Source organism: Elephantulus edwardii, unplaced genomic scaffold (assembly GCF_000299155.1).
Source record: "Elephantulus edwardii isolate Elephantulus edwardi_28Jun2011 unplaced genomic scaffold, EleEdw1.0 scaffold00034, whole genome shotgun sequence".
In the NCBI taxonomy this organism is placed as follows: Eukaryota; Metazoa; Chordata; class Mammalia; order Macroscelidea; family Macroscelididae; genus Elephantulus; species Elephantulus edwardii.
The window spans coordinates 14,621,931-14,634,995 of NW_006399784.1; the positions used below are offsets into that span (position 1 = coordinate 14,621,931).

Below are 13,065 nucleotides of genomic sequence, written 5' to 3' on the forward strand. Positions count from 1 at the left end.
ACTGGGGTAATCGGGATGGGTGTGTCAGAGGCAGTGCGGTTGGCGCAGGATAGAGCAGGGTTTAGGGCTGTTGTGCATAGGGTCGCTATGAGTCACAGATGACTCGACGGCACATAACAACAACAACCCTATCTAGTATAGCAAATGGAGTCAAAGAAGGAAGAGAAAGGAAACAAAATTTAACTTAGGTAAATCCAGTAGTTGAATTCAATAATGTAGTATTGCCAAAAATGTAATTCATAGATTGTTCATGGTATTACAGAGGGAACTCAAGGCTGTTGGAGGAAAAACAAAAAACAAAACAATACCCCCAAAACCTGATTTGTCATAGAACTTCTGGGAGCTTTTAATAAGGTAGCTGTGTGGTGACTCTTCAAAAATGATGGTGTAGGCAGGCAGAGTTTTCTGGAGGTTTTTTAGTTTAGAGAAGCCTATTTTTTTTGGTTTTTTTTTTCCCTGATTTACCCTGAGTCTAAGAATGTTTTCATTAGTTTAAGAATCTAAGTATGTATAGCTAAAAATAAGCGTAAGACTGGTGACACACATTAATATTTTACAGTAGATAACATGTTGCAGGAAGACGAGACCCAGCAGAAACACTTTGAGAGTAAATTACTACCAATTCCTCATTAGTAAAACGAAGAACTTTACTATGGTCACAGAGAGCAGGGGACTCATGTCCAAAATGGCTGGGCTTCCCAAATTGCTTTGTTTGTGGCTTTTTATAGGAAACACACAAGGAAGCAGTTCTACTACTCCCTCATTGGTGGTTTTAAAGTGTCAACCTTAGATTTACCATTTCAGCAGGGTTGGAGTCTCAGTTTGTACATGTCTTTGCTTTCTAGATAATGAAATATACTCCTACCAGGTCACAGCTTTTCTTGACCAGCAGAAGAAGAAACATTTTAACAGAATTCCAGCCTTCTTGGCTTTTCAGATATAAGCAGGCCATGCAGGGACTTTTTTTCTCTCTTTCTAGGAGTTTAAACCTACAGAATTTCTTCTTTCCCAGGGCTCCTCTCTCAAACAAAATAGTGACTTGGTGAAGTGTCAGATTACTAACTGAGAGGCTTAGCCTCTGTGATAGTTTATATCTACCAGTGACTTCACAAGGAAAGATGGGCAATCTCCTTCCTTGCAGTCTACAGTGGAGGATCAGCTATGAGTAGATTCTGACTTGAAAACAATGAGTTTTGAGTGAATTAAAAAATAAAAACTTGTGAGTTAAAATGAGAACATACTATGTTCTATCCACCAGATGGCACCAGCATTCTACATCTTTTGGATAAATGTACAATTCAATATTTTTAAACAATTGTTGGTGTTAAGCCATCTGCTATATGTAACGTGAAATATGATTGTTGTAGTTTGAATTAGCCAGAAATGTGGGCATTCTCATCCTTCTCCCAGAAAAAAATTACTTCTCATAAACACATTGGAGAATCACTGAGAGTAAGAACTAATTTAATATCGCTGGGTTCGCAATTGTTATATGTAATATAAAGTAATGATCTAAAGAACTAATATGTTTGATAATAAAACAAATTCCTTAAAGATATATGAGGGGTTTTTTTTTTCTATTTATGAACTTAATAGTATTTCCGAAGTGGAATTTTGATATAAAATACATTAAGTCATATATTCAGGCTTTTCAGTTTGGAGAATAAAGAATTGAAGTTTGAGCTCTTTATAATGTCTGCCATGTAGGATTCATTGAGTATCTGAATTAATAAGTGACTATCAGAATTTGTTTATGGAAGAAGAAATTTAGTGACTTTATAATTATCACTCTCAAATTTTTTTTAAAAAACTCAGAATTTGCAACTTTTTATTATGGTGTGAGATATTGTTGTACGATAATTAATACTTTATAAAAATGTTAGAACCTGCAAATTTTCTTTGTTCTTGTTTACCACTTATAAATTATAAAATAGCCAGATCTCTACTTCCGAGAGCCATTGTCAAATGGATAATGATTCCAGAAAGCAATTTTTGTTTTGTTTTCCAGAGATGATTGATTTTCTTTCACTTTTTAAATTATTTAAAGCATGGAGTTTCAAGTTAGGATGCATCTGTTTTTATCCAAGATTCATCACTTACCAGCATTTGTGGCTTTGAGTTCAAATCCTAGTCATTGGTAAAATAAGAGTTATGCTTGACCCTCCATATGAGATGGATTGACACAGTGACTCTGGTTACGGGTGCAAGTGTGTCAGAGACAATGACTTTGTCTCAGGAGAGTGCAGGGTTCAGAGCTATTATAAGATTGCTATGAGTCATAGACAGCTCACCGTCACTTAACAACAGCAACAATATAGAGATGGAAAGCAACTGTTTTTATATATTTAAAGTGTTTAGATAATTCTTGGCATGTATTATGTACTATTGAAATGCCTTTATTAATATCTAACATTTGTTTATAAATTGTTCTTGTTACTATTGTACCATCTAGTTGGAAGCTGATTCTTCAATGAGTTTTCAGAGGCAGTAAATCACATAGTAGATTGCTCTCTTTCTCCCATGGAGCAGCTGGTGGATTCAAACCATATGCCTTTCTTTATAAGTAGGTTATTTATTTGTACATTGTTATGACTATATTACTGTGAATTAAGACTAAAAAATTAAAAAGACATAGACCCAGTTTTAAAAACTGTAATTTAGTGGAAGTTATTTACAAGGTATAGGAAGTACACAGGAAAGTGAACAACTGTATTTATCTGGCCTAGTCCTTAGGGAGTTGTGTTGCTAACCCCATGTGGCTCGCCTCTCTGGTGACTCAAATTCACCAATTGCTCAGTGGGAGAAAGATGGTCAATTTTATCCCATGGGAATCTGCCGGAAAGTCAGCTATGAGTCAGTTCCAACTTGGGTGTGGTGAATGATTGTGTGAGTGATATTTACCTGAGGGAAACAGGGACGGCTTCTAGAGGGAATGGCAGAGTAGTTATAACAATGATAGATAGTCCAAAGTCAGGCCTACAAGTTGTGAATGATCCAGTTCAAACAAGCATTAAATGGAAATGAGAATTTATCACCTTATAGAACAAAAATATGATAAGCTCTTGCTTTAAGTGTGAGGAGCATTGGGGAATCAATTCTTTGTGGAGGTCATCTGGGTTGTATTTTCTCCTCTTGACCCTATTTCTCTGATTCCCTGACCCTTATATTCTCTCTTCTTCATTCACTCATCCCTCTTTTTGGCCCTGTTTATTGATTGGCCCCATTTTTCTCAGACAGTCTTTTACTTGGCAAGACAGAAGTTTGCCAGAATCTTTTTATTATATCCATATAGCTTTTTTATGTTACTCTTTAATACCTGTAGAATGTACTGATCTCTTCCCTTAATTACCTGTCAGTCATCTGTGGTGAACAGGGATATGACAAATTCTGTGATTATCTGGGAGGTGTACCTCCCATGAGCCTACCAATTTGCTGAATAGGGAGGAGATACTTATTAATCACATGTTGTTGTTTTGTGTACTCTCAAGTGGAAACTGATAGCTGACCCTCTGGCAAGTTTTCAGAGGTAGTAAATTGCATAGGAGGAGATTGTCCATCTTTCTGCCTCAGAGATGATGGTGAGTTTGAACTGCATATAGTAGAGGAAAAGGGAGCTCTGGTGGCCTAGTCCATAGGGAATTATGCTGTTAATCTAAAGGCTGCACCTCTCCTGGCAGTTCAAGTCCATGAGCAGCTCTGAAGGAGAAAGACAGGCAACTCGTCTCATGCAGTTTATTGCACTGGAATATCAACGGAAAGTCATTTATGATATGAGTTAGTACAAACTTGATAGCAGTAGAGAGCAGGGGGAGAACTACTCCACTAAAAGCTTGTTGTTATATGCCATCCAGTCAGCGTCAACTCACAGTGACGCTTTGAACAGCAGACCAAACATTGTCCTATTCTGTACCATCCCTATAAAAGCCAGGGGGAAAAAAATTAAAAACAAAAATAAGGACAAGTGTTCATTTTCACCAACCACTTATTTTACATCCAGTAGGTAGTTTATAATGACTATCTTAGTTAGTTCATACAGTTACCTTAAAAACCCCACTGTTGTCAAATTGATTGTGACTCTCAATAACCCTCCTTTGGGTTTCTGAAACTGTAAATCTTTAGAAGATATTGCCCATCTTTCTCTCATGGAGCGGTAAGTACATTTAAACCACTGACCTTCCATCAGCAGTATGCACGATGCCACCAGGGTTCCTTTAGGAACTCTTCATTTTCCTGTAAAGAACATCAAGTTATGTCGAAGTTAAAATGATCAGTGCTAGGTTATGAAACTGGTGGCACCTTGGCTAAGTTCCACTTCTAACTGACAGGTCAGTAATTGAAACTTCCCAGTCACTCCACATGAGAAAAGACGTGGCAATCTTCCTATAAAGAATACAACCTAGGAAACCCTTTAAGAAAATTTTACTCTGTCATGTAGGGTTGTTATGTCATGATGTCACAATCAACTCAACATCACACACCACCAGCATAAAAATTAATGATCTGTTCCTGCTTAGTGGCACTGTGGAAAAAAAACTTGGCAGTACACTTCTGGAAAGATTAGAATCAAGAAAACTCTATGGAGTGATTTTACTGTCACTGGTGGGGCCAATACAAATTGGAACTGATTGGACAGGGATCATTTTCATTTTAGTTTTCTTGTGTACATCTTATTGTGTTATGGTCTTTTGAGTTGAAACGGAGGCAGTAAATCTCAACGGGAGACTATTGCCCACCTTTTTTTCTGGGATCTGCTTGTGAAATTGAACCATATGCCTTTGGGTTAGCAGCACAGCCACAGTTAAAATTTGATATGCCACTCATGTGTGAGATGTTTAAAAGGTATATTTGTCAGAGAAACAGAGCAGACATTTGAGACTTGTTTGCAAAATAGTTGTTAGCTCAGTGTTTTACAAGCACAGGTGACAAAATAGGTTTGCACACTAAGCTCAACTGCAGAGGTAGCTGGGGAACAACGTGGAGACATATGTTCAAAGGCACATGGGTATTGGGTATAGCATACATGAAAGAAAGGCATCTAGGATGGCTTGTGAAGTGTGGTGCTATTTTTAATATTTGAATATGTTTTTTCAGAATCAGAATTTATGACATATTTAAATTTATAAATATTTTTGGTAATACCAGTTTAATATAGTTGAGAACTCATCTTTGCTAGCAGTGTTCAAAATCCAGTTAAAGGTACTTAGGAGTGAGATGTTAACTAGTTCAGGTTTGAAATGTTAATGCATTCAATGGCATAAAAGAGTAGGAAAATACTTTCATCTCACATTTTTGGCTGGGGAAGATTATCAGTATTAATTTTTTTTCCCTTGAATCTGAGTAATGGAAACTGTAGCTGTGAAATTTTAAGAGAAGTTTTATGGATTCTGAGAAAGCTAACTCAAAAGGGGAAAAAAGAATGCTAACTCACAAATCACCTAGTTCTGCATTTTTCTAGGTCATATTTGGTGCCATAAGAGCTGCTATCATTATCTTTATGTTTCATGTGCCTTTGTCTTATAATAATTTTATTTGTTTAAAATTGTCTCTCTTACTAATCTTTTGAGTCCTATGGGAGAATCAGTTTTATTATCTTGAGTATAAACTCCAGTAGTATCAGTAATGCAAATAGACTTTGTGTGTGTGTGTGTTTATATATATATATATATATGGTACTCAGTTTGATGAACAGACTCCTTCACTTTAGAGAGTAGTGTGAAAGGATGGACAGTCTCTTCACGTGTAATTAATGCCTTTGAAAACCCTGTGCAGGGTCAGCTATGGTCAGTTCTGACTTGGTAGCACACAACAACAATTAAATTTATAAAGTTATGAAATTAAGAATGCTCATAAGACTAGAGTATGCTAATTACTTCCACACCAACAACTATTTTTTAGTTGTGAACTGCCTTTACTCATTTGTCCCTTCCTTCTAGGCAGGTAAGGGCTATGAGTTTCATCCGGCATATAACTAAGATGAATGGACACAGGGAAAGAAACGTTATAGAACCCTGGCCATAATAGAAATCTTAATCATTTTTTAATGTTCATTTTTCTGTATGCACACATTAAAGTGTTTTGTTTCTTAACAGAAGCCAACAACCTTGATGCAGATGCCCACTTTAAACCTTTACCTCGGCCAAGGAGTATGTTGAAAAAGAATAGCCCCAGAGAAGAGAAAGAACAAGGAGAAGAGAAAGAAATTATTCTCAGTGAAGAATTAGACTCACAACATACACCTTGTTCCATCCCAAGCTTAAATGGCACATTATTAGATTCTGAGAAAATAGTCCCTGAAGGACTTGATCCTGAGGTAAGAAAGGGTGTGTGAGCATGTGTGATTGTACAAAACTTAAGAATCTAAATAGGCTACTGATTCAAATTCTCAAATTTAGTTCTACCTGTAAAAGGTGATAGTTTGATCCATATTTGTCTGACTGACTCAATGGTTTTTAATTGTTAATTGTTTTAATTTGAATTTTTTTAAAATTGTTCTCAGAATTGGGAAACAGTTATACTTCATAAAATTGATATAAATGGATAATTTAAATGGTTAACTTTAAATGATACATACATACATCAAATGCACATAATTTTCTGAAAAAAGTAAAGATGAAATTCGTTTATTGTTCCTATCTTAGATTAGAAGTAATTGTCTTCTTGACTTCGTAAATTGTTTTCATTTCAATTGAGTGACTAGTAATATTTATTTGAAATAAATGTTTTTACCTTTTATCTTCTAGATACTTTAAAAGAAGCATGCTAATGAAAAAGACGTCAAATTTTTGCCTCGTTGTTGTTGTTGATTGCCATTGAGTTGAACACAACTCATAATGATCCTATGAACCAAAGCCTAAACCTTTTCTATAACTAACATCGTTTTTCCAGGTTCAGCAGTGAGAGTTTTTAAAATTCCCAAAGATAAATACAGAGGTAGAAGTTAAACAAGGAAATTTATTAGCTCTTCTAGTAATACTTCCTAATTCAGACATCAGGGCTATAAAGGAAAGCCTCTATTCACTTAATAATTTTGATGTTTCAGGAAGAAAAATCTTAATTATGTAAATATCAGCGTTATGAAGTCTCAAAAATGTTCTTGCCAAAACAAATATGAGAATTAACTTCACATTTTATTTTAAACAGGGCCCATCACCAACAAGTCCATCATCATCAGACTTTAAAGAAAGTTTTGGTGATTCTTTTTCACCAGGATCTGGAGAAAAAACAACCAGTACAGGTATTATGTCTAGTTACCATATCATATTTAATTTGTGAAATATCTGTTGCTTAAAATCCTCTTCATAAAAGAAATAATATTCTGCAGAATTGTAGGAGAAAATTGGGTTTGCCCGAGTTTCGATCCTGACAGCAATTTGCTAATGTGATTTTAGACACAGTCTCATCTCTCAGAGCCTCAATTCCCTGAGTTCATAATAACAGCAACAGCAGCAGCTACCTCTGCTGTTACCTTATAAAGCTGTCCTGAAAATTAGGGGATAACAGTGCATTTTAGCCATTAAACTGACACAAATACTCATTACGAAATGTGAATTACTATTAGCCAAAACTCATTGCCATCGGGTTGATTCCAATTCCTAAGAAATCTTACAGGACAGAGTAGAATTTTTCAAGAGTAGAAGTTTCCAAGGCTGTAAATCTTAACAGCAAACTGCCATATCTTTAGTTTATTCAGTCAGTAGCTGATGAATTTGAACATTAGTTAGCAGCCAAGTGGTTTAACCATTGTGCCATTTAGGCTTTGGGTTATTATTATTATATATGGGTTAAAGTAATATTCTGTAGTACAACATAGTGATCAGGTGGACTTTTAAAATGAGACCAAGCTGAGTTTGAATCTAACACTAATGTATTTTACATAAGCAAAATAATGAACTTCATCAAAACTATGTAGAAACATTTAAAATAAGGATATTAATAATAACCTAACTTGCAGGATATTATAAGATTAAACCCGTTAATATGTGTAAACTAGGTAGCTCACGTGGCCTAGTGGCTCAGAATAGTTAGACGTGAGTAGAAAAGTACTTAGAAAAGTATAATAAGCATGAAATTAGTACAAAGGATGAGATTTAACATCGTTGTTCCTTTCTTTAGAAATACGCCTTGTAACTTCTTGAGAAGTAAAAGAATAAAAGTAAAAAGCTGTTTCTAAAGCCAGTGTGTATAACTAACGTTCATTATGCTGTGTAGTATAGTTTTTATAATTGTTTAGTTGTGAAAAACTGAAGTTTAGCAATACTGAGAAACAAACCCATGGTCAGTGCTGGAGCCGCAATTATATCTTTGATTCCAAAATCTTCCTTTTTTTCCACTATAAATTATTAAAAATACGAAAAACAATAATAATAATAATAATAGTATTTTAATTAATAATTATAATAACAATAATAGTAGTCTTTTGATTAATGAGTATTCTTTAAGATGTGACTACAGAATTATAACTAAAAAAACTCTTTTGAAATTAGCTTACCTCAGAGAGTTCAAACAAAATGGCTGTGTAATAAAAGCAGGAAAATTAAGATCTTTGCCAGTGAAGATACAAGCTTGATCAAGAAATGGATTGTAGTGAAACTAAACCTTGATATTCTCTACAGAATACTCTGTTTTACTTCTGTTGAGTATTACAAAGTGTGATGGAATAAGAGAAGTAATTATGTGAATGTAAAACTGAATCTTTTATGCCAGACATGAGCAAAGGCTTACTGGGAGGATAAACAGTATGGGTGTTGGTGCTCCTTTTTATCTGCAGGAGGCATCTCTCCATCATATATGAGAAAGTTACTGAAGGCTTCATTCTCTGTAGAGTGCACCCTTCTAAAAATGGCATAATCCTTAATTGTTCATATCTGTACAATTCTGTAACGACATTGCTAGTAACTAAAGTGGTTAAACTTGTTAAACTACCTATTGTTTCAACTAAAAAGCAAAGCTTTAAATAGAACAGATTTTACTATCTTCATACTTGGTTTGTTTACATCTTTGTTTACAGTATTACTTTCTGTTTAGTAAACAACTACTTTTCACTAAGTTTAAAATATTTCAATAGATTAACTACCATTCTTTTGAAAAAAATTCACTTTTAATGTGATAGGTTTCCTTTATGTTTTATTGTACAAAATAAAATGGATTATAGCAAGTTTTCATATAAAGGAAAATAAAAGAATTTGTTGCTTAATTAATTCAGAAAGGATTTTTAATGTTATTCTGTTGCAAAATAGATCAGAATGAAGAAGTCACAGAAAACCATAACACCTTAAAATCAAAAGAAAATGAAGAGGATTCATTTTTGACAGACTTTATTCTTACTGCAATTGAGAAACCCACACAAAATCAAGAGACTACTGATGCCCTTGAAGGAGAAGGGCAAAATGCTGAACTGACTGTGCATGATGACTTAACTTCCCTACTAATTAAATCTCAGAGTGTCTTGATAACCACCAATGCAACTGAATCTGCAAAGGTATTTACATGTTATACATCCTATTGTATAACTTAAAACTTCAGCTTAAAAAGGTAGAAGAAACTTTATATGTGTCTGAATTATCTGTGGTATTACGTTACAAAGTATTTTTTACATTACTCAATAGAATTTTAATTGTAGGAAAGGTTTGACGTGAATAAAATGGAACATAATGTTTCATTAAAAAACTTGGTTTTTAAAGCATTATTATTATAAGATAATAATAATTAGCTGATCATATGAACTTTGATAAATCTTAAACATTTTCAAAAGTTTTTAGAATATTGTAAAATGGTATCTAAAATAGTAACATTAATTAGAAGCATTAGTAGTTGTTCCAGATACTTATATTTTTATAATGTGGAGACCTCTGGATTCCTGTATACTTAGAAGTATTTATTCCTAAAATCTTTAAAAGTATTAGGATTATATACCTCTAATACACTTTCTAAACAACATGCCTCTGGAAACTCCATGAACTTTGATAAATGTAGAAAGGCTTCTTTTGTTCATAGAGTCACTATGAGTCATGTTCAACTCAAAGGTAATCAACAACAGTAGTTTTTAATGAAACATTTTCTCTCATTGCTGTCGAGTCAGGACTGATTTAAAGCTACCCTTCAGTGGGTTTTCAGAGGCTATAAATGGTACAGGATGAGATTACCCATCTTTCTCCTACAAAACCATGGGATTTGGACACTAGAAACTGGCACTGCCTTGGGGTAGCAACACAACTCCCTGTTGACTACATCATCAGAGCGCCCTGCTGATAAATTTAATTCCATTCTATTCATTGCAAATATTTCCTCAAGTTATAATTCTTTTGCATTATGTAGAAAATGTTTGAAGATATGATAGCACCATAAGTCAGAACTGACTCAGTAGCAACAAAATTTGGGTTTAAGATTGCCTGAGTCTACACTACATTGTTCCAGAATACTGTATGTTAAAAAATATATGGTGTATGCATTTTTATCTTTTAGCTCTGAATCTTTTGATTTGACTTTAGTTTTTTATCTCTTAGACATACAATTAGTATAACTATTATAATGGAAGATAGCTGTGCTAATTTAAAACATGTGATTGAACAGGACTTTTATATCATAAAATACAAATTTATAGAGAAAATTTATTAAGTCACATTTAGTTTGTATCATCATTGGCTGCTTTCCTCAGGGGGGAAAAGCACACCAAAAACTACTGCCCATCTTGGAGAAAGGCAGCTCTGGTGGCCTAGCCTCTAAGGAGATATGCTGCTAACCAAAGGCCATTTTTCTGTTATGGTTTGAGTCTACCAGTGGCTCTGAGGGAGAAGGGCAATCTCTTCCTGTAAATGTACAGCCTTGGAAGCCCAGTAAAGCTAGCTGTAAGTCAACTCCCACTCCACAGCAGTGAGTGAGTGAGTGAGTGAGTGAGTGAGTGAGTGAGTGAGTGAGTGAGTGATGGTGTTTGTTATCTATGTTTTCACACTAATACCAACACCCGTCTATTTATATAAGGTGAAAATGTCGAGGGAAAGTTTTAAAATGTTTAAATTAATTTTATTTCGGTACTTTATGGTGCTTTAGAAATTGCTAATACAGATAAATTATAAATTAGACCAGGTAAGCTATTTATAACAAATAACAAAAACTTTGCTTATGTCTCATGCTTTGGCTTTATTCTTTGAGTTTAAATGTAATAATTTCTCTATGCATTCTCTGTTGGGTTTGTTACCATATCAACAGAGTCTAAATTCCTTACCCTTGGCTATGATCTCAACTGATTCTTTTCAGACCATATATTTCTCCCATCTCTCCATATTTACTGTTTGAGTACCACTGATCTTTTTCTTTTTTTCTCAAAAAAGTATCCTGCTTTCTCCCTTCTCAGTTGTTTCTTTCTATAAACTTTCAATAAGCCACTTTCTGTTTATCCTTTCACTCCCAGCTCAGAAGTGAACACCTCAAGGATATTTCTCTGATCATATTCTTTTAAACAATCCTCACTCTCACTCCATGCTGTCTGTCATAGGCATAGTTTATCCTTCATGGGTCACATTTGTCTATATGTTTATTTTCTTTTAGCCTTTGTTAAATTTAGCATTTTTCAGAGATTTTATTAATATTTTTTTCCTATTACTTGTCACAAGTAAGCTTTATTACATACTTAAAAAATACTGGTTTACTAATAGTATGCCCTCTAACTGATAACTATTATCAAAATCCATCCAAGGTTTTTTTCTGTTTAATAGAAACCAGTTGAAGATAGAAATATGAAGAACAAAAAAACAACAAATAACAGAGCATCCAGTGCATCTGGCAGGTAATCAAGCTACCAGTATCCCCCATTCTTACTTAGAGTTTTTCTTATAAAAGCTGGTTATTGCTTTAACTTAAGTGAGGTAAATTCTGTGTTAGATTTTCTCATCATTTCTCTCATGAGATTTGTAGGATCTTTTATAATAAAAACTAACATTTTTATAAAACAAGGGACTAATAAAATAGTTAAATCTTTAAGTAGTTCTTTGTTTAAATCCTTGGAATATTTATGCAGTACCTTTTGATTTCCTACAGAGCCATTTCTCTTTTTCAATGTCAATGATTAGAGATTCCTTCATATTTTACAATATTATTTGGTCCAATTGATATAGTAACAAGGCTTTTAGTTCAGCATTATTCTTATAGTGTATGTGAAAAATGTACAGAAACACATTAGACTCTATAGACAAAGTTTCTTTATTGAAATTATAATCTACAGCTTTATCTGCACTTAATGGTGATAATATATGCCTAATCAAAAAATACCAATAAAAACCTTCTGAATGCCAGGTTGATGTATGTTTTCTACCTAGAGCCAGACTTTGCATTTTAAGATTTTATGCTATACAGTCTTGATTGTAACTATTCAACTCTGCTATTGTTGGAAGCAGGACTGTCATCCACTTCCTAAACAACATGCCTCTGGAAACTCTTTAACTTTGATAAATGACGATAGTCATACAAACACTTCAGGCTTTTTGTTCATAGGGTCACTCTGAGTCGTGCTCGACTCAACAGCAATCAGCAACAACAACAACATTGTGGGAAGGCGATCATAAACTATATAAAATAATAGATGTAACTATTTTGTTATAAAACTTTATTTACAAAAATAGTTGTAGGGCAGATTTCTCTTATTCTTCTTTCTAACTTTATAGTTAAGGTTGTTCATGTAACAAAATGCAACAAAATTATTGAAAGAGTGATTAAGTATTACTTAGAAAGTAATAGTATTAATTAATTCAGTAATTAAGTATACTTAATCACTTTTCCAAGTGATAAGTAATATTAATACTTAAGAGTGATTAAGTATCATTCTTTTTATTTCTTGCAATTCATTTTTTCTTTTTTAACTTGACACTGGTTTACCTACAAAGTTCATATACTTTGACCCTCACACCAGATCCCCCACCTCACTCTTATGTGTAAGGTATTATTATTATTACATTTCTAAGTAACCTACAATGATAGGTTTAAGATGATCAAATTACTAAGTATTCAAAGAATAATTACTTTACAACTATGTACTGGTTGGCTTTGTTTTCTTTTGTTGTTGTTGTTGTTGTT

General features: G+C 33.8%; 1 protein-coding gene across 1 annotated transcript in view; it reads left to right on the plus strand.

Moving 5' to 3' along the window:
* Nucleotides 1-13,065, plus strand: part of MAP9 (microtubule-associated protein 9) — a 48,412-nt gene that overhangs the window by 7,667 nt on the left and 27,680 nt on the right. Inside the window, exons 4-8 of the mRNA XM_006884492.1 lie at nucleotides 6,090-6,310; nucleotides 7,141-7,234; nucleotides 9,237-9,478; nucleotides 11,712-11,782; nucleotides 11,858-11,861. Coding sequence (XP_006884554.1) covers nucleotides 6,090-6,310; nucleotides 7,141-7,234; nucleotides 9,237-9,478; nucleotides 11,712-11,782; nucleotides 11,858-11,861 — 632 coding nt within the window. The remainder of the gene's footprint in view (nucleotides 1-6,089; nucleotides 6,311-7,140; nucleotides 7,235-9,236; nucleotides 9,479-11,711; nucleotides 11,783-11,857; nucleotides 11,862-13,065) is intronic.